Here is a 23,020-nt window from a genome sequence, read left to right on the forward strand (position 1 = left end):
TTTCCTTTTTTTGTTTTAGATTGTATCTATGCTTTTCACATCAATAGCAAAATTGACTCCTGAGGTATGTAGGCATTTGTTAATTCTTGTTTTTCAAAGTACTCTCACCACTGACAATGCTTTCAGATGAACCTTTCTAACTGTACTGGGGAAAAAATTTATCAAGGTTTCCCCCATAAACAATAACCTATTTTTAACCATGTAATTTGAATAAACTGTGTTACCTCTTCATGTCTTATCACAAATTAATTTTCCCAATTAAATACAAATTTCCGTATAAGTTCAACATATCAGAGTACCACCAAGATACTAAGCTTTAAAATTGTTTGGTTTGAAACATATGTTGTATCTCAGAAGAAATTAGATTTATCAGAACTGTGCTGGAGAAATATGTGGAAAATAGAATATAGGATTGTACAAAAGTATTATTGTGAAATGGCAATGTTACAGCTACTATGATAATACATGTCAAAAATTAATACGAATTATACCTCAGAGAAAAAGGTTGCTACAGGGAACTTTCAATCTAAATTTTTTAATTAACATTGTTGTGTCGTAACAGGAGTTTCGATTTTCCCCCCAAATTGACATCCAGAAAAATACATGTTTTCTGTTATGTGTAGCTCCCATGCAATTGACACTGTATCCCCAGCTCATCCTGCTGCTTTATGATAGTTCAGGTTCATATGCATGACTACTGAGCTCCCTGACCTAATATAGCAGACCTAAATGTGTTGTGTTGAAGACTTATATTTGTTTCTTTTCCACTGAAAGAGATGGGTTCAAATAGCTCCAAATACAGTCGTGTGTGTGTCTTACAGGCAGCCAATCCTTTCTTTAAATTGTTGACTATGCTAATGGAGTTTGCTGGTGGACCTCCAGGAATGCCTCCCTTTGCATCTTACATTCTGCAGAGAATATGGGAGGTAAGTCTTACAGCAGATGTTTCAGTATTTATTTTTTTAAGGTTTTTTTTTTCTAATATAATCACTCCCATTCTAAGTACCAGTTTCTACTTGCCTGGGTAACTCATAATGGTTTTGGTAAGTCACAGGTCACGGGAAGAAAAGGTGCTTTAGTCAGAAGACATGAGGAAAAAAAGAGTTCTTGGCTAGTTAGTGTCCTAGATGTTTAAAGACTTTCTCATGGAGTCATGGACAGCTGTCATCCCATCTAAGGTTCTCATTCCCCTACTCTCAAGAAAGATTCTGTAAAGTGGAAGCACTAACCACTTCCTTTTCTTCAAGAGTTACAGCTGAGGTTACAGAATTTCTCTTTATTGAGTGTTGGAAATGCCCACTCTCTAGACCAGGGGCCCAGCAAACTTTCTCTAACGAGCCAGATACTAAATATTTTAGGCTTTGTGGGCCATATGGTTTGGAACCACTCAATTACTGTTTAAGCATAAAACCAGCCATAGAAAATACATAAATGGGCATGGCTATGTTCTAATAAAAACTTAAAAACAGGCAAACCACAGAATTTGGCCCAAGAGCCATAATTCTAGCCCCTATTCTAGATTCCTAAGATTCCCTTTTCCCAAGAAAACAATCTTCCCAGCATACAGTGAGCTAGTTTTCATTCTCACTTATGGTAACAGATTGGGCAAACAATAAGAAAAGTAAAGATGAGAAACTAGAAAATTAAAAGCACTTTTAAATAAGTTTGTAAACTTAAGACCTAAAAGTCATTGGATTCCCTTATTGGTCCTGTTTTGGAGTCCTTGGTTATTATAATTTTATTTTGTAAACTAATGACAAATTCTCCTGAACATGTTCCTTTTGATAAAAAATAAGATACTTTAATAAATAGGAAAAAATATGGATGAAACTTCCTAGGCTCTAGTTTTAAAAAACTATTTTGGGTTTAAAGTGTTTAATGCATATTCTGAAAGTAACTTTGAAAAGTATTCGCTCATTCAGTTGGCCTTAATATTCTGTTCTTGTCATTTTACTTGCAGGTAATTGAATACAATCCTTCTCAGTGTCTGGATTGGTTGGCAGTGCAGACACCCCGAAATAAACTGGCACACAGCTGGGTCCTACAGAATATGGAAAACTGGGTCGAGCGATTTCTTTTGGCTCACAATTATCCTAGAGTCAGGACTTGTAAGTCAGATACTCAAAAATTAACAAACCATTTGTTGTTGTTCCAAGTTTCGTTTTGTTTTTTTGTTCGTTTGTTTTGTTTTTAAGGTGACCACAATACCCATTGTATAATGCAGACTCTTAAGAGATGTTGTTTCTAAGGCCAAAATTGTATTAGTATTTGAAAACCTATGGCAGTGTTTTACAAGTATCTCTAGTGTTTCTGATTTTTTAAGGGTAGGAAACTATGTCCTTTTTTGGGTGACATCACCGCCGCTATCATTTTTGTTTCCTTTCTTGATAGAGTGACAGAGCATGATTAGCCTAGTGAAGAGAGTGAAGGGTCAGAAAATCCTATCTGAAAAGTAACTTGAGAAGGCTAAGAATAAAGTAGCAATGAAGACACAAAGCATGCTGAGAGAAAACAATTCTCTGAAATTACGAGAGTCAAGTGATAAAAATCTTTATTGTACATAGGCCAGAAGGGAATAAACAAAGTTCTTGGAAGATAGATGGACAAACACCAAAAACAGATACTTCGCAGAAAAGGAAATTGCTCATAAGTAAACACAGAATATGCTTTCTTTTGATAGTATTAAAAGAAATAAAAAATCAAAATAGTTATTTTTCAGTCTTTAATCATGAAATTTAATCATTAAAATCATATTTCCTATTTTTCTGCTGAGGAGGCACAGAATCAATGACACTCCAGTAGCAGCAAGCACCTCAAGTACCCAGATCCATGTTTCTAAACATCATTCTCCAATAAAACAAATCACAGCTCCTTGGAGAAATGGCTGATTGTAGGACTAGGGCTGGGAATATACAAGATGAGCCTGGAGCATCTTCTACAACCAGAAAGAAAAGGAGTGCTCCAAAAACATAATGATGGCAGTATATCAAAGGGACATGGAACCAGCCAGAAAGCTTCCAGTGCTTAAAGCTGGAACAATTTGAGTGAAAAACAATAAACAGCAGCACTGAATTGTAATCCAAGTGTAAAATCCATGAGTCCTTTACTGATATAAATGAATGAAAGAATAAACAAATATGTGAAAAACAAACAAATCTCCCATACAGCATTCTAAATAATTTATTTACGTCTTCCCCTCAAGAAGGTGGAGCTTACTTCCACACTCCTTGAGTGTGAGCTTAGTGACTTGCTTTCTAAGAGTAGAGTATAGGAGTTGGAGAACTTGACAAACATTAACTCAGCTGGGTCATTAAGGATACAGTTGTCACCAATAAATCATGTTGACAGTATATGTCCTTGATACAGTATGATGCAAAGGGTACCTCATCTGTGTGATCTTCCTCCCAAAATTTCATAACCTGAGTTTTACATCAGACAAACTCATTTTGAGGGAAATTCTACAGAAATACCTGACACTACTCCTGAAAACTGTCAAGGTCATCAAAAGAAAGTCTGAGAAAGTGTCAAGTTCCACAGCCAAAGAGAGCTTTAGACATGACATCTAAATGTAATGAATTCAAAATGAGGTCCTAGAACCATATAAAGAACATGAGAGCACAACTATTGAGATCTCAAGTGTGGAGTTTAGTTAATAGTAATCTGCCAGTGTTGGTTCCTTAGTCACAACAAATGTAACATAGTAGTAATGTTAACAATAAGGAATATAGGGAGAAGGGTCTATGTGAACTGTCTGTTCTACTTCTTCTAAAACAAAAGGTTTATGTGAGAAAAACACCTTTTGGTGATGGGTACACATGGATTGGCAGTGGTACTCTGCTCATAGGTTTTTTCCCTGCCAGTATAGTTAACCCCACAGGAATAGGATATTTGTAAGAGCTGACACATATGCTGGTTGGTATTCATGTCCTGACTCCTGACCACAAAACAAATTAAAAACCTATGCTGAACCAATAAACAAAAGCAAAAAACAAAGCTTTTTAGGTAGCTGATAACACCCAGTATTTGTGATAGTGCTGAAGAGATAGCATTTTCATACATTGCAGTGACATTGTAAGTTAATACTACCCTTACGAAAGGCAGTTTAGCAGTATGTACCAAGATCCTTAATTTTTTTCCCCTTTTTTAACTCATTAATACCATTTCAGGGTTTCCAGTATAAGTGAGTCATCCACCAATACTGGTGTCCAGCAGCATTATTTATAACTGTGAAAAAATTAAAACGGGGTGTTCAGTTAGGAAATAAATTGTTACAATGCATTGTTTTAAAATTATAATAGTGAAGACTGTAGTAATATGAAAAAGTGCTTTTAAAATCATGTGACTTGAATTAAGGACCCAAATACTTGAACAAAATCAGTGTAGCTTGGAGTAAGAATTAGGGGTAACATGTATAGAAGAAAAGGTACAGAGAAATACTTTTAAATCCTATGAATCATTGTAAGGAATGACTGAGAATGTTTGGAGAAAAGAAAAATGGTGACATCATAGGTGTCTTAAAATAGCTGAGTTGCAGTGTAGAAAGGGAAGTAGGTTTGTTCTACGTTCTCTAGACCCAGAGACTCTTCAGTTGTAGCAGGCAGTTTTAGCAAGGTGGTCTGTTCTTCCATGTTGACCTTCCTAGTTGTTCTCAGAGATGAACATAATTAAAAAGTTATTTTTCTCCCTAGCAGAGCTTACTTCTTATTTAAAGCAAATATTTTTTATAGAAATGAATAATGGTTAGGTATGTGATAAAGCAAAACAAAATGTTAATGGTAGAATTTATGTGATGGGTCCATGAGTCATTATTTAGTAGAGTATTTTCAATCTTCCATTGTGTTCAAATTTTTGCAAAATAAAATGTTGGGGTGAAGGTATATAACTTAAACTGAATAATTTTTTAATCAAATTATTTTCTCAATTGCAGTTTTTTACAAAATTGATCAAGATGACACCTGCATGCCAAGTTTTTATATTTGAAACACATACCAAATTGAGTCTAACTGAAAACAGACTAACCAGAGTGACATATAGGTGGTAAAATATGTAGAAATGAAGTATTATGCAAAAATAGAGTTTAATTTGAAACAAATCTGTAAACTAGATTATAATTAATTTTGGAAACCCTAATTTTATTTGCTTTGGCAGTACAATGGAAATTATCAAATATAGGTCGAATAGTGGGAGACAAAATTAGTAAGTGTATTGCAGAGTTAGACTAAGGTTAATAGTCTCGAGGAGACTCTGTAGTGAATGTTGTTAGGAGCATTAACTCATGAGTCTGACAATCTAGGTTTGAATTCCAGCTCTGCCAATAGCTGTGTAAAATGAGGTAGTTTTACTATTTTAAGTCTGAGTAGAAGTGGAGATGATAAAAGTAGTGTCTACTACATTAAGTTATGATGTTAAATAATAAGCATTTGATAAATGTTAGCAGTTCTTGTTGTTATTGTTGTGGTTGTTTTACCATTATCATTATTGTCATCGTTGTCATCATCATTATCATCATCGTTTCTCAAGGCCAAATCTGGTCTCCCCCGTTTTATCTGTGTGACCTTGGTCTTTGCTTCTCCAAGATTCAGATTTTCCAGTGTTAACACCATCTACCTCCAGGATGATTGTGAGGATTAAATGAGATATTTATAAAGTACCTAGATCAATACGTTGCTTGTAGTAACTGCTTTTACAGATGGGCTCAACTAATGAGTCACTACTCTCTCAGAATTATGCCATAGGCTTAATAACATTTTTCAGGTATGTTAAAGAAGGGATTCTTTATTTGCATGCAAGCTTGGCCTAGAAGATTTTAAAAAGATTTTCCAAAGTTAATGTTCCATAATTGACATATTTATTATAATCTGTACTACAAAAGACTTTTAGATAGAAGATCTCATTCTATCTTTATAACTTAAGTAATTTTACCATTATCTTATTTTATAAAGAAGAAGAAAACTAAGATCCTAAATTAATGATGGGACCATGTCAGACAGCCTTAAGTAGGTCTTCTGGCTCCAAATGATGTGTTCTTTCTGTTAAACCATATTATTTCCTGAGAAGAAATGAAATGATAAAACAAGTGGGAAAATTCTACATCTTGGGAAAGCTAAACAAAATAGGTTTAAAACTGTTTCTACTAATGCAATTGTATTGCCACTTAAAAAATAACAATGACAGAATGGAAGGCGTCTGTTTTTGTCATTCCTTGGGATCTTTCTCTGGTACCAGTGGTAGAGCAGAAAGATATTAAAAGAGATGTTCATGTCCCTTAATTTTTATTTTAATTTTTAAAGGGAAGAGTGGCTTTGTGTTTAATGACTGCTCTTCAGTCTATTTTATATCTTGTAAACATCTGACAGTTTTGTTTTACATTTTATAGCTGCAGCTTATCTTCTGGTGTCCCTTATACCAAGCAATTCATTCCGCCAGATGTTCCGGTCAACAAGGTCTTTGCACATCCCAACCCGTGACCTTCCACTCAGTCCAGACACAACAGTAGTCCTACATCAGGTCTACAACGTGCTCCTTGGTTTGCTCTCAAGAGCCAAACTTTATGTTGATGCTGCTGTTCATGGCACTACAAAGCTAGTGCCCTATTTTAGCTTTATGACTTACTGTTTAATTTCCAAAACTGAGAAGCTGATGTTTTCCACATATTTCATGGATTTGTGGAACCTTTTCCAGCCTAAACTTTCTGAGCCAGCAATAGCTACAAATCACAATAAACAGGCTTTGCTTTCATTTTGGTACAATGTGTGTGCTGACTGTCCAGAGAATATCCGCCTTATTGTTCAGAACCCAGTGGTAACCAAGAACATTGCCTTCAATTACATCCTTGCTGACCATGATGATCAGGATGTGGTGCTTTTTAACCGTGGGATGCTGCCTGCCTACTACGGCATTCTGAGGCTCTGCTGTGAACAGTCTCCTGCATTCACACGACAACTGGCTTCTCACCAGAACATCCAGTGGGCCTTTAAGAATCTTACACCACATGCCAGCCAGTACCCTGGAGTGAGTAAAATTGATAACTCTTGTATGTGTATCCTCAAATTGATTGGAAATACCTGTTCTTTTTCCCTTGTGGGAAATAGTGACAAAATATGGGAATATGATCTAACTTTAACCATTCTTTCTTAAAGACTTAGTAACATGTATTTGTTTTCTTGAATACATGTATAAAATGCTGTATTATAAAATTGATAAGTATGTGGATAATTTTTCTTAGGTTGATGTTGAAATTTTTTGTCTAATGGAATTTACCTGCTTTGCTTTATGGTTTTGTTAATGAGTCTTTCATATGTATCTAATGAAAAAGTTCAGCTTTGTGGTACATTTTTAAGGAAGTATTTACTATTTAGATATTTATTATCAAGATCTACATGCTATGCGAAGCTGTGAGCTAGACAGTATTTTATCATATGTGTAGTATTCCCTAGGATTTTTGGGGGGGGGTTGTGAGTTTTTTTTGCTCACACTGTGTTCAAGTGAATAAAATGTTCAAGTGGTGGCCTATCAGAATACAAACATATGCTATCTAAATCTGATCCCTTTTTCTCTGCAGACTGTGGCTTTTATATTAACTCCTACTCTCCCTACATTAGGCTGTCATTCCTGGATATTTCTTTTCATTGTTACCTCTTACTCGTTGTTGTAAACTCAAGGTTAAACCAAGAGGGTGTAAGTCTGAAGCAGGTTGGAGGGAGTGCAGAACGTTTTTTCAAGCTCTTGTCAACTCAGAGGCCATAAACTGCTAATATGAGAAGTTGTTAAATGGGAGATGGTGGGAATGTACGAGTAGGAGCTTTTTCAAGACATTCAACATTTACTTAAGAGTTCAATCAGATGACTACTGTTTTAAGTATTGGTATCCTTGAATTATGTGCTACACTTCTTTGTCCTGTTGAAGAAAGGACCTTAACTGTCCTTTAGACATAATGTAGTGAATTGTTCAGAATTTCTCATCCAGAAAGAATAACCTAATTTCCTGTCAAGATTAGAATGTCTGTAATAAAGGAAAGAAAGTTAGTATATTAAGTACCAGAAAAGGTTCAAAGCTAAGGTGATAAGAATACAGTAGGAAAAGAATGAAAGAGTCTGTCTAACATAGAAAGAGTCAGGACAGGATTTATTAAGATTGAGCAGATTTGTCTCCATCACATTCACATCATAAATCTTTGGTTTAGTTACTGAACATGATATCCATAGTTGAATACACCTTCCATGAGTTCTGGGTATGTTAGAATATCCCCAAATGTTGTTTCTTGACATCAATGAAATGTTCCAACATCTTTATTTTAGAGCTTACCTATTAGAGATTTTCATGAAAATGGTGTTTAGATTAATTTTTGCCATGATAATGATAAAACTGGGAGTTTCTATTCATGGATAAGTATTAGGACAACCCTTTCCTAACATGTCCATGAGTAAATGAGTTTATAAAACCACATTCCGTTTCCGCATTTCATCCATCAGGTAACTTGACCTGGACCATCCATCAGTCTAGAAAGATCATTCCAAATGTTGGCACAAAGGATTTTCTCAGAAACAGTATTAATGCAAGTATAATTGAGGGGTGTAAAATCTTTGTGACAAAATAGTAATTACTCATTTGTTATAGAAAAGAGAACAAAGGACTGACACAGTATCTCAGGACATATTTGAAGTTACAAAACCAGTACTTTAAACAGTTTTAAGACTAAAAATGAACTGTATTGTAGTTTTTATTCTTCCCTGAAGTTCTATTTTAAAATTACTTTCTTGTAGTGAGTAATTTATTAAAATTTTTTAACAGAATCCATTGGTAATTTTATAACTATTCTTGGATGGTACTGCAGTAACTATTTTTGGATAGTAGTGCAATCTATCTTATTTGTGTAATTTGTAGAGCTGGCTAATGAGCATAACATTCAGATATGAGCAGATGACATTGTAAGATGTTGTAGGATTAAAAGGTCATCATAATGCTTATTTGCCCTTTTAGGCAGTGGAAGAACTGTTTAACCTGATGCAGCTGTTCATAGCTCAGAGGCCAGACATGCGAGAAGAAGAATTAGAAGATATTAAACAGTTTAAGAAGACAACCATAAGTTGTTACTTACGTTGCTTAGATGGCCGCTCCTGCTGGACGACTTTAATAAGGTAAAAGGATACTTTCTGAAGTTTTTGTGTTTTGTGTTTCCTTATGAGGGGATGGGGACCATCATTTTGACACTTAAAAGGGAATAATTTAAGTTGTTTGTAACTGAAAGTTTACCAGTTCTTTAAGGTTATTGGGGAAGCATTTAAACCATTAGTCACCTTGGATAAATGTGTATTTTGAGAGTTAATTAGCTACTTTTTAAAGAATTATAGTTGATTTATAATGTATCAGTTTCTGGTATATAGCATAGTGATTCAGTTATACATACATGTATTCTTCATACTCTTTTTCATTATAGATTATTACAAGATACTGAAGATACTTTCCTATGCTAACAGTAGGACCTTGTTTATCTATTTTATATGTAATAGTATCTGCAAATCCCAAACTCTCAATTTATCCCTTTCCCCTTTGGTAACCATAAGTTTATTTTCTGTGTCTGTGAGTCTTTTTCTGTTTTGTAAGTAAGCTCATTTGTCTCATCTTTTAAGACTCCACATGTAAGTGGTATCATAGAATGTTTGTCTTTGTCTGATTTACTTCACTTAGTATAATAATCTCTAGGTCCATCCATGTTGCTGCAGATGGCATTATTTTATTCTCTTTTATGGCTGAGTAGTAGTCTTGTGTGTATGTGTGTGTGTGTGTGTGTGTGTACACACCACACTTTCTTTATCCAGTCATTTGGACATTTAGGTTATTTCCTCTTCTTGGCTATTGTAAATAGTACTGCTATGAACATTGGGGTGCATGTATCTTTTTGAATTAGAGTTCTCTCTGGATATATGTCCAGAGGTGAGATTGTTGTATCATACAGTAACTCTGATTTTAGTTCTTTAAGGAATCTCCATACTGTTTTCCACAGTGGCTGCACCAAATTACATTCCCACCAACAGTGTAGGAGGGTTCCCTTTTCTCCACACCCTTTCCAGCATTTATCGTTTGTGGACTTTTTGATGATGGCCATTATGACCAGTATGAGGTAACACCTCATTGTAGTTTTGATTTGCATTTCTCTGATAATTAGCACTATTGAGCGTCTTTTCATATGCCTGTTGGCCACCTGTACGTCGTCTTTGGAGAAATGTCAGTCAGTTTAGATCTTCTGCCCATTTTTTGATTGGGTTGTTTGTTTGTTTGTTTGTTTGTTTGTTTTTGTTATTGAGTTGTGTGAGCTGCTTGTATATTCTGGAAATTAACCCTTGTTAGTTGCATCGTTTGCAGATATTTTCTCCCAGTCCATGGGTTGTCTTTTTGTTTGTGGTTTCCTTTGCTGTGCAAAAGCTTATAAGTTTAATTAGGTCCCGTTTGTTTATTTTTGCTTTTATTTCTATTTCCTTGTGAGACAGACCTAAGAAAACATTGCTACAATTTATGTCAGAATATTTTGCTTTTGTTCTCTTCTAGGAGATTTATGATGTCTTGACTTATGTTTAAGTCTTTAAGGCATTTTGAGTTTATTTTTGTGTACGGTGTCAGGAAGAGTTCTAACTTCATTGATTCACATGCGACTGTCTCGCTTTTTCCCAGCACCACTTGAAGAGACTATCTTTTCTCCATTGTATATTCTTGCCTCTTTTGTTGAAGATTAATTGACTATAGGTGTATAGGTTTATTTCTGGGCTCTGTATTCTGTTTTTGTGCCAGTATCGTGCTGTTTTGATTACTGTAGCTTTGTAGTGTTGTCTGAAGTCTGGGAGGGTTATGCCTCCAGCTTTGTTCTTTTTCTTCAGTATTGCTTTGGCAATTTGGGATCTTTTGTGATTCCATTTAAATTTTAAAATTATTAGTTCTAATCTGTGAAAAATGTCCTGGGTAATTTGATAGGGATCACATTAAATCTGTTGACTGCTTTGGATAGTATGGCCATTTTAACAGTATTAGCCACTTTTGAATAGCTTTTTTTTGGGTTTGGTTTTGGATTATTTGGGTTATGTTTTAACAGAATCATGGAATTTTTAGTGTTGGAAGGAACCTTAATGTAGAGTCTTCCACTATATCTTGAATCCTCCTCTCTGTGGCAATTCATCCTATCTTAAGCTTAGACAGTCCAGTTCTAGAGGCCTCCAGAAACATCTTCCTCCATCTTTGGATGAGTTTCACTGTTAATAGTTTTTTCATTTTACTTAGGCCAGATCTACTTATCTTTTTTAACTGGAGGAATTGGCCGTAATAACAAAACATGATCTTTATAATTAATTGCTCAGAGCTACGAAAGTTATTGAATGGCTATAAAGGAACTGCTATAAGTTACACTTAATTCCCTTTAACTATAGAAATAAAGTCCAGGTTAATTTCTTTTCTGTATATTATATCTAAGACTTGGGACTGATATCCTTTGTTAGGCACACATTTTTTGGCAATACTTTTTGAACACTGTAGTTAGTTTCTTAAGCTAATCAGTCTAAAATAAGGTTATTTCAGATAATCTTCTTCAGAAAAGTTTTAAATTAGAATCTTTATTAGTACACAGAATGAAATTAACTGTGCTTTAGCCAGGCCTCTTTAAAGGAACTCTTTTAAGTTTTGGCATTAATTTTGAATACATTGTTTTCCCAACATGTACTACTTAAGGCTTATCTTCAAAAGAAGATTTAGAACTTTCCTAGTTATTTTTTTTTTAAAAAAGAAAACATCTCATCAAAGTAGAAGGACTTCCAGTTGTACTATGTAACAGCACCATATAATGTATTTTTCCAGTACCAATAATGAAATAAAGTCTCTTAGGAAGAGTAATGCAACTACTTTTGGGTGACTATGTAAATTATTTTTAAGGCCAACATATGCCCCCCCCATGTTGCTCTTCCCAATAACCAGCTGATGAGTGCTTTGGTAATACCAAGTGTATTTTATTATGATCTGGAACATAGCATAACGTAGGCAGTAAACCCCTTATAAAAAGAAACATTGTTTTTACTAAAACTTTAAGGATATTCTCATGACACCTCTCCTTCACCATTGTGAATAATTAAGAGTTGACTAGTATGATACCAGTAGATGTAACTTTTCTCTACATTGCATTGAGGGTTTCTTATTTAATATAGTCTTTTATTATCTTACCAAGAAATAGATGTAGCTGTCTCTTTTCTGTAGGTAGGAAAGTAGAGAGCCTAAATAACAATTTACTTTTTTTTTTAACCATCTATGTGTTGTATTCTGATTCAGAGTTCTCAAACTGAATTCTGTGTATTTTTCTAGTGCCTTCAGAATACTATTAGAATCTGATGAAGACAGACTTCTTGTTGTATTTAATCGAGGGTTGATCCTGATGACTGAGGTAAATATTTTATTGCATTTAACTATAGATTTATTTCAATTCAGTGTTCTCAGCAAAACTTCTTGTATTGTGAATATTTAGAGTTTATGGTAGACTGTTTTACAGGTATCTGGATTTTAAATATGCAGATTAGTAAATGCTAATTTATATTGCAAGAATAATTAGGTCAGTTTTTAGAGTGCTGTTTTCTTTTTCCATAGTAATACATACTTTCCCCCTTATTTTGTATTTAGAACAACCACTTGAAATAGACTAGCTTTATTCATTTTATTTGTAAGAATAGAAACAGACAAAATACGTATGATTTAACTGCGGACATACATAATTTCTCAAGAGCTGGCTTATTTGACGGAGTTCCATCATCAGAGGAAGCAAGTTGAGACTGGGGTGGTTAAAATCAGCTGTTCATTCTTCCTATAATTATCTATGAGATGATTTTAAGTCCACAGAGGTGCAACATAACCTTTAGTTTAAATAGGATGAAACAAGATGAAAGAATACATGTCAAGGGCACGATGAGAATTAAGAGGTAGGGTAGTTTTTTTCAGTTAATGGTATTAATAGAATAGGAGTACAACATGTATAAAACTGTACTTTGAAGAATTTGGACTTGCAAAGATTAAGTGGGAAAGCATTTAGATAAATGACTTAATCAGCACAAAGGCGAGAAAGTGCTAGTTGTATTCAACAAATGCCAAGTATTTCTGTTTGGCTAAAACATAGATATGTGAAGAGGAGTAGTGAGAATTTCACTTCTTCATTCAACAAATGTTTGAATGTCTACTGTGTACTAGGCGTTTTGCTAGGCACTGAGGATACAGCAGTGGGCAAAACAGACATGGTTCCTGTCCTCACAGCTTACAAGTTAAATGCCACACAAGTACATTGTTTAGATTATGTGCTGCCACAGATTGTAGGCTACAGATTTTGAGCTGTGAACTGTGACTAGTATATAGGCTATGGGGAACTGATTTGAAGGATTAGAAAGAAGATGCAGTGGTGTAAAATAAAATAGGAAAAAAGCTAAGGGGTTTGTTAAGCTAATACAATTAAAGGAATCAAAAGATTGAACAAGCCAGTATGGTTAAAGGAATTCCTACCTTTAGGAGCTCTTTTACCTCTTCCAGACCTACTGTCTTGAGCGTGGCTGACAGCTGTTTCCCCACTGACTTTCTTCAGAAGCCCTGAAAAATTAGTTAAAGCAGTCACCTATTCTGTGCAGTCTTTCTGTTGTTGCTTGCTGCTTTGTAACCTCTAAGGCTTGCAATCTTAGAGCAGATAGTAACCAAAAAAAAAAAAAAAACCTGACTAAACAAATTATTCCTTCAAACTAAAATGCATACACAAAATATCAGAGCTCTGAAAATGAGGACTTATATTTTAAAAGAGCTGAACAGGGGGATTTGACTTGTAGGTAGAAAGCAAATACATTTGCTTTGTGCACATATGCACACATATAGTCTGAGTCTGAAAACATCTGTCAGAGGATGAGCAATACCACTGTGTGGCTCAAAGTAAAAGTGAAATGAAGTTTTCCGTTTTTTTAAATCACCTGTAGTCTTTCAACACACTGCACATGATGTATCATGAAGCCACAGCTTGCCACGTGACTGGAGACTTAGTAGAACTTCTGTCAATATTCCTTTCAGTTTTGAAGTCTACACGCCCATATCTTCAGAGAAAAGGTTTGGTTAATCCTACTTCTTATTTTTGTTAGTTTAACAGTTAAAGAGTGAAATAAGGCTTTTAAGTCAAATACTTCAAAGAATTTGTTTTTTATAGTTTATGTACAGAAAATAGGGCTGATGTTAGCTAACCATCTGAAAAACGTTTATTATCATGACCTCCTGATATAAAGCTGGAATGTTCTTGTTTATTTTCTTTATGCCTGCCTGAAAAACAGGAACGCATGCTTTGAGTGTCAAGATTTAGGAGATTGAAAAATACTTCCAAGCATAGGGATAACATGAGTATTTGAGTATTTGTGAAGCTTTTCTGGCTGAAAACTTCATGGCTTAAATTAGATCATTTACTTTTGAGAGAAATAACTATAAAACATAACTTTCTGTGTCCTGTAAGATAGTATGAACTCTGAAGTGCATATAAATTCCTAGAAAATGGAACATACTCATCTTTAAGAAATCTAGCAGATTTAACATCTGTAGTCATTTCATGAAAATAATCACTTAGCTTTTAGCAAAGTGTTTATGTAATTAATTTGATTTTCTTAGTGTTAGCATTCTGTAGCTTATAATAGAGGAAGTTTGACTTCAAGTGGCATGTTTATGTATGCTTTTGTATTTGCAGATGTGAAACAAGCATTAATCCAGTGGCAGGAGCGAATTGAATTTGCCCATAAACTGTTAACTCTTCTTAATTCCTATAGCCCTCCAGAACTTAGAAATGCCTGTATAGGTAAGTTACTTGGAAAATAAACCTGGGTAAAAACCTAGTGGAAGAACATTTTTGTGGGATTGTGTGTGTGTGAGATGTGATGTTAATTCTGTAGGGTTTGGAACACGTTTGTACTTTTTAATGTGTGACTCAAACACTGGCCAGCAGATCCTAAGAAAATCGAGTTCTGTTTCTTAACATACCAATAATTAACTATGTGATCATAGGCAGGTCACTTATGTATTTGGTTGGGCTCGTTGACCTTAGGTTATCTCTTGATCTCTTGCACTTCTGATATCTTCTGATCCTATATAAATGAGGTAGCATCATGCAGATGTTTACGAAGTAGAATTGATACTATAAAAGGTTGGAGTGCTTATTTCACTGAGTTCTTTTGCTTAAAAATACTTCTTAGTAGCTATTCTTAGACTCCTGAGTATTTCACCTTTATATTGATTGTATATATTTATAATAAAATGATAATTTATGTCTGTTAAAGGAACCCCTCATTTTAAATTCATATTGAATTTTTTACTCCCTTGGAATCCATTTAAATGATCACTAGAGACAATAACTATTTACAGTTTCTTAAAATGACATAACTGGCTGTCATGTATAAGCAGTCATTCTTGGCATATGTTGGTCTGATGTTCTGTGGAATTCCTAGTCTGTACTTCTCCATCAAAAAGTAAAGGGCATCAAGCAGTAACCTCTAATTGCCAGAAACTCTGCCAATATCCTGTCATCATGAGCTTTCCTCCTGTGTGGTGAGAGGATGAGAATCAGTCCAGCCAGCATTTGAAACATTGAAAGTAGATTAAGGATTCTCTCTCAGATCCAAAGAATTTTGAACCTTAAATTTCTAAGCTGCTTTGGTTGACTTTGTGAAGATATATAACAGTGTGCATTAAACACTTCCTTTAGTGCACTTCTCCATGATGCTTTCTCTTAATAAATAGTTTTAAACTTTGGTTTCTAAATGATGCCCTGTTGTCATTAGTAATTCTGCTGATCCAAATTTGGTTGTGTATCAGGCAGAATTTCTCCCAGTGTTAAGACCTTACTAAAACAGTTTTATACTCTAAATAACTTTTTAGCTGCCACACTGCAGCCAGTCACCCGAACAGGATTTGTGAGTTTGTAAGTAGCAGGTAACATGCTCCAATTTTTTAATACCCAAATTGTGTTTGTATTTTCAGATGTCCTCAAGGAACTTGTGCTTTTGAGTCCCCATGACTTTCTTCATACTCTGGTTCCATTTCTACAACACAACCATTGTACTTACCATCACAGTAATATACCAAGTATGTATTCATCTAGCACAGTACTTGAACATGGTTGGCATTTAATCTTTCTGCACACTGAGATGGAGTTTTATTTTTTCCATTTATTCTTATTGTACACTTTTAATGTCTTAGTGTCTCTTGGACCTTATTTCCCTTGTCGAGAAAATATCAAGCTAATAGGAGGGAAAAGCAATATTCGGCCTCCGCGCCCTGAACTCAATATGTGCCTCTTGCCCACAATGGTGGAAACCAGTAAGGTATGTTGGGATGCCAGGAAAACCATCTTTCTCTAGTACACAGTAATTTGAAATTTCCCCTCTGGCAGTTATGAGTATATTAGACTTAAATGATCATTTTGTGGATCCTAAGATTAGACTCATTTGGACTTTTTAGTGCTCTAAAATGTTGGTTGAATATTTGCAAAATCAACAATAAGCACAAGTAGTAAGTTTCCCCCCTCCTCAAAAAATACCCTAACAGAAAGTCTCATTAGTATTTGTCACTAGGCTAGATTATAACTGGGTCATATATATAAACCTGAAAAGTCAAGTTAGGTCTTACTATTGTTTATATTTTGCCATATAATCAATGACTTCTTTTACTGCCCTTTAACTATTTTCCTTTGACCTAAGCCTAACTTTATCACTGATTGATAGGTTTCTTCATCATTTGTAGCCTAATTCTTGTCCTCCAATACTTCCTCTAAAATAATGCTAATTCTAAATTATAGAGAGGGTACATTGACACAGGATAATTTATCTTAGTTCCAATGCCTCTCTAAAAAATGTTTCCACTTTATCTGTCTTCACCTCATTTTATTCACATTCTCTATTGCCCACTATCTTTGAATCTTAAATATATTTAAGAAGTTCTTATAAGATAAATATTAAAAATAATAGCAATGTAGTAACCATTACAGAAATAATTTGGAATCTATTTCAAAAATCAAATTTAATTCACTCTTCTTGATGATATGTCTGTAGAGCTAAAGTGTCACATTTTAAAATCCTACAGTAAATTTACTTTATTAAAGTATATAGAAATCAGGGGTAATTTTAATTGATAGCCTTTGCACACTGAAAATAAACTTGTGACAATTAAGATCTTGATTAACATTACTAGAAACTTGGAATTTAAAACTAGATTCTTATAGAATTTAAATACTTAATCAACTTTTTAGTTAAACTTATTACATTTGCACAAAATATGCTCTTTAATTTATTATACAATTTAAGTGCAACCATTTTATCATCTTTAACCTTCAGGGCAAAGATGACGTTTATGATCGTATGCTGCTAGACTACTTCTTTTCTTATCATCAATTCATCCATCTATTATGCCGAGTTGCAATCAACTGTGAAAAATTTACTGAAACATTAGTTAAGCTGAGTAAGTATAAAAGATGAGCAGTAAATTCCACTGAATTATTTTAAGCCCCTAGCCATTCAGGAAGGGGAGAAAAAAATGAGACAATCCTTTTTTTCTTTTTTAAAGTGAATGTTTAAAAATACTACTCATTCTTGGGAACATTTTAATTTTTATTAAGAAAACACCAACTTACTGGTTTCCATTGAATAGTTCTGCCTAGAGTTTCAGCTGGCTTCTAAAGGAGGGTGGAGTAGGGCTGATGACTTTTGTACATAGAAGCCCAAGTCCTCCTCCATCTGCCCAGCAGAATTTAAAACAAAAAACAAAAACTGCTCTGCTTAGGGAGGGAGGCTTAGAGATGGACTTCTCTAGCTCTGATGTGGAGGGTAAGATGAGATCAGTCGTGCCAGCCATGCTTTGAAGCTGGCAGCACCCAAGAGCAAGCTGAGTGAACTTGCCAGGGTGAAGCAGAGGTGCATATATGAGTAAATTAGGAGGTAAGTCTCATAAAATAGAGAGGTGAGTGAGAAGAAGGGAAGTTTGAAAAGAAAGACATAAGAAATAGAAAAAAAAATCAGTGAATTATGACGTTGGGGGAAGCCTTGATTTATTTATTTATTTTTGTGTAATGTCTGTCTAAGGATGTGCCTGAAAGCTGTTAGAGGACTGCTCCCTTTGGGTGACTTTTTCCAGCTGATTAGTCTTTGGAAGATACATAGCCCTCTGGATATCCCCTATCTCAGGGCCTCTAAAGTTCTCAGGCTCTCTGGAGCCCGTGAGTCTTTCCATCTTTAGGGATGACCCAGGATCCTTGCCAGTGTTCCGTAGTTTTGTTTCAGAGCGTGGAAAGTGAAGTACTCGTGGAACCTCTACCCAGGTCAAAAAATAGAGTATTATTGTACCCTGGAAGTCCCCTTGTGCTCCTTCTCAATCACAATCTCTTCCTTCCCATGAAAAGAGTTTTGATCCATTATAGGTAGGGCAAAAGATGTGAACATACCTTAGGTTTCATTATCCAAGATGAAGTGGTAAGAGCTGTCAGGGATAATTCTTCTTCAGAAAAACCATCTTATTGGTAAGTGATTAGAACATCTTCAGATTTGAAAGGTTGTTCCTTCCACCTGTTATCATTAGCTGGTTTAAATATATGTGGCTGAGGATTGGGGAGGGAGTGGGTGAGGATATGTTTAGATTGACTATTTCATGATTATGTAACTGAGTTGTGGCACTTGATAAAAAGCTAAAACCTAGTGGCAATGATCAAGTGTGGGGAAATACCCAAGAGTTCTAGTAACACAGCCTTGCTCCCAGATAAGGAGGAAGACTTACAAAGATGCTGATCTTAAGAAAAGTTCTTAGTAACTGTGTTCCTATGATTTATAGTAAAAATTATGTGAGGAGCTATTTTATCTACTTGAACAGCTCTGACCAAGTAGTGAATGTTCTAGTCTGTGTGGAATAGCCTTCCTCATCAACACAAAGACACAGTTTCAGGGAAATTCAACAGGAGGGAGGGTGGAGGGAAAGAAAGGACACACACTTAGCCATCCACATTAGCTGAATCAACTTTCATAATATTTTGTACTCTTATCACTCTTATACCCATGATGTGGATGCTATGTTTAGTTCTCTACATAAGCACTATTCTATAGAACTACCTACGAGGATGGACATATTCTCCAACTGCATCACCAGCCACAGTATGATAGACATTAGCCACGTGTGAGTGTTAAGAACTTGAACTGTGATTAAGAACTGAATTTTTATTTTAACCAAATTAATTTTAAATAGTCAGAAGTGGCTGGTGGCTACTGTATTGCGTAGGACCGCTCTAAACATAAACCAAAACCTTAAAAATTGAGCAGGAAAAGAAAATTTTCATGGTTATATCTTAGTTAATGCAGAAAATTGGACGTTATTTTGACTGTGAAGTAAAACAAAGACCTAAAAACAATGCCTTCCTTATGCCTCTTACAAATGGAGAGATTTTGTCCCAGTGTTAGAAGTTAACTCCCTCTTCTAGCTGAAATGACTATATCCAGGGAGAGGCCACTAGGAAAGTCCCTGAGAAAGCAAAGCCCACATTATCAACTATAATGGGAAGTAGAGAGTTGATAGGGAGTTTTAATTTGTATGATTTCTTCAAGAAATTTTATTTGGCAACAAGGAGGGGAAAGGGTGAGTTTAAATTGGTTATATCCTTAATCATTTTAGTCTTAAAGCTATAGGTGATCCAAGGGCCAGAATATTGTGATGATAGGTGGGATTATCTTAAGACCTATACTGGATTGTAAGTCATTTCCAGATTTGAGGAAAAGTCTTTGTGCTAATTCTTTATATGGGTAACTGAGCAGATTTTAAGATTTGTTAGGGGGATAAAAAGATACTATATAATAATTATAGATTAGAATTATAGGGGATAGAGTTGGAGGTCCTAAAGTTAAAGGGAAGGTAGGAATATTTTTGAAGTGAGGACAGTCAGGCATAGAGTTAGAGGAGACAGAAAAAGTGAGGAGAGAATTCAGGGAAGGTGAACAGAGCTGCTGACTGCCATGTAAAATAAGAGTGTGATCTCTCAGATACACTGTTAGAAAAGAGTTTAGCCAGAAAACTTCTGAAAAAGAATAATAGGGTACTGGCACTATTGATTTCTAAAATAATAAAGATACAGTAATTAAAAAAATTTTTTTGGTATGTAATAAATAGTTCACAGTTCAGAACAGTATCGAAAAGATATACATCACCATATTGCTCACAAACCTGTCCCCCACCAATTTTATTCATTTTTGAACACTTATTTATTTGCATAAAAATAGCAAATATGGGTTTATTTTCTCCCCTTTCTTATGTAAAAGTCCTTCAGATCCTCAGAGGACTAACTGTGAATTGAACCTTCCACTGTATTCATTATATATTATTCATTCATTTTATATAAATCTTGAACACCCTCTGGGGCTCCTGGAACCAATCCACCTGGATACCTAGGGAGTGGCTGTAAACTCTGAACGATTAATTCAATTATGCAATGCAGATATGAAAACACATAGGCAGAACAGTGGGAAAAGAGCCCCAAAACAAACATAAGGATACATGAAGATTAAGTAGATAATAAAGATGACATATCAGATTAGTAAAGAATGGGTAGTATTGCAATCATTGCATTGGTTAGCTGTCTGGGAGAGGAGGGGCAAGACTTTAATATCTTTGCTCCTTAGACCAAAATATATCCCAGGAGGAATAATTGTGAAAAATAAAATCCTAGAACTATTAAAGAAAAAACAGATCATATGGATACCACCTTGAGGATTTGAAGGACCATGTTAATTAAGCAGAACACAAAACCCAGAAACAACATAAGAAATTGAATATTTTGACTACATAAAAATTGAAAATACTGTATGTTGAAAATGCCATAATTGAATTATAATAAATACAGCTAATAGGGAAAATAATTGGATTCTTAGCAGGTAAATGGCTAGCACAAAAAGTTTTTAGGATTCAGTAAGATGGTCAAGAACAGCAAAGGACATGAACAAGGCAGTTCACAAACACACATGCATGCACAGAGTAAATGTTTGGTAACCATATGAGAAGTTGCCCGTCCTTAACTAATAAAGCAAACAACAATAATTTCTCCTTTTTCTCAACTATGAGATAAAATGTAGGTGATTATGCATACTTACACAGTTTTGAGGAAAGAGGAGATCTTAATGATGGAGTCAGTTTGGAGAGACAATTTGGCATTGTCACTTTAAATTGTCTGTGCCCTTTGACCCAGCAATACCAGATCTAGGAATTGACCCTAAATCTAAACTCATAAAAGTTACAATAACATACATAAGATTTTAATTTTCACTTAGTTTCTGTTTGGTAAAACTGGAAACAACCCAAATGTCCATCAGTAGAAGCTTAGTTATATAAAACATTAATCATTTGTATTATATAGTCTTTAAAATAAAAAAGGTAGGAATTGACTTGGATCACATGAAAAAAGCAAATTGGAAAATATATAGGATATGACCAGGGGAAAGAAAAACAATGATTTTTGTTTTTGTTTTTCAACAATTTTTGTTTTTCAACAATTCTTTTTGTTTGTTTGTTTGGGGGACAGAGGGGATTAGGTTTACTTATCTATTTTAAAGGAAATACTGGGGATTGAACCCAGGACCTCATGCATGCTAAGCATGCACTTTACCCTCTCCCCCCAACCCCCAGGATTATTCTCTTAACTGTATAAGGATAAAATTATGAGATGCTTTTATTTTCTAGGTTAAATATCTGTAAGATTCAAATTACTTGTAATGATCATGCATTGGTTTTATATTGGGAGAAAAATCAATTTTTCAAACTATTAGAAAACTGGCACTGCAAACTCTTAATCATACCGATTTTTTTAGGTACCATAGTGCACATGGAAAGTTAACAAGATGTTCAAGTAAAATTTAACAAATCCCTAGATTTCACGTTTAAATAATTTTAATTTTTAGAGACAAAACAATCACTGCTATTATTTGACATTATTATATCAAAAACATTTTTTTGAAAGTTATACTACTGCCTTAATAAGTAAAAGTTTTTTTGCAAGTAGCATGATGATGTACCTAGAAAATCCAAAGTCTCTAGAACTAAAAAATTAGTATAGTTGATAGAAGTAAACACATTAAAAATTCAAATTATAAAAAGCACAGCTCTGGTTCATGCTTCACCTTTTTGTGATATCAAGGTGGTATTGATTGGAGAAAAAACTGGTTAGCTGTTTCCCAGAAAGCTGCTTAGGATGAATATACTTCAGACAAGTGCCATCCATCCAGTGCGGATCAGAAGCCAGCTTTTACCCATCCACAAGGGCAAATCCATTTATCCTAGGCTAATACATAGTAATTATATTTAATAGACATAATTCAGAGGTTGGTTACCAGTTTGTTAATTTATAAAGAACTGGCACAGGGATCTAAATATTACATAGTAGGGCCAGCAGATTTTTTCCAGTAACCTAGACAGAAAGCCAAATAAACAGCAGTAGGTTGCTTAGTGGGCTTGAAGTCAGAAATAGGGGAATTAGAAGAGTCAAATGTGATATTCTTAAGATATCTTGATTCAGTCTTGAAGTGGAGCATTAGCCAAGGGCTTTCATACGGTAGATGAAGCTCCCACTTCCCATGGGTAGTGCTTGGATGGGATAAATATTCCTGTAGAAAGCTAGACAGAGAATCGTAACACAATTCAGATAGGAGAAACCCTAACTAGTAAATATATGTATGAAATATTTCATCCTCACAGCAATCATCTGAATTACCATTTTATCTCCAAAAGCAGTTTTTTAAGTTTTTCTCTTAATAACACACCCAGCAGCTTCTGTAGAGTAAGGTGCTGTTAATGAGTAAAGATATGTTTGGGGCAGCTTTTCATCATTGTATATTAGTTCCTTCATGGGTGGGAATGAGGTGGGGTTAAGGACCCTATTAAGGGTGCCTGAAGTCACAGGACGAAGAAAGATAAGTGATAACAGGAGCCAGTATGCTTGAGGCCTGCCCATCTTGTTTACTGAGACAAGGC

At 34.8% G+C, this 23,020-nt stretch overlaps 1 protein-coding gene across 2 annotated transcripts in view; it reads left to right on the forward strand.

Annotated features, from left to right (window-relative positions):
• USP34 (ubiquitin specific peptidase 34) overlaps positions 1–23,020 on the forward strand; it is a 203,801-nt gene that overhangs the window by 172,914 nt on the left and 7,867 nt on the right. For both annotated transcript variants that reach the window (XM_072937675.1, XM_072937674.1), the window contains 11 exons: positions 20–64; positions 822–926; positions 1,961–2,108; positions 6,377–7,011; positions 8,981–9,138; positions 12,338–12,416; positions 13,975–14,101; positions 14,724–14,831; positions 16,010–16,114; positions 16,229–16,353; positions 17,362–17,485. In XM_072937675.1, the coding sequence (XP_072793776.1) occupies positions 20–64; positions 822–926; positions 1,961–2,108; positions 6,377–7,011; positions 8,981–9,138; positions 12,338–12,416; positions 13,975–14,101; positions 14,724–14,831; positions 16,010–16,114; positions 16,229–16,353; positions 17,362–17,485 (1,759 nt within the window). The remainder of the gene's footprint in view (positions 1–19; positions 65–821; positions 927–1,960; positions 2,109–6,376; positions 7,012–8,980; positions 9,139–12,337; positions 12,417–13,974; positions 14,102–14,723; positions 14,832–16,009; positions 16,115–16,228; positions 16,354–17,361; positions 17,486–23,020) is intronic.

This window comes from Vicugna pacos, chromosome 15 (genome assembly GCF_048564905.1).
Source record: "Vicugna pacos chromosome 15, VicPac4, whole genome shotgun sequence".
In the NCBI taxonomy this organism is placed as follows: Eukaryota; Metazoa; Chordata; class Mammalia; order Artiodactyla; family Camelidae; genus Vicugna; species Vicugna pacos.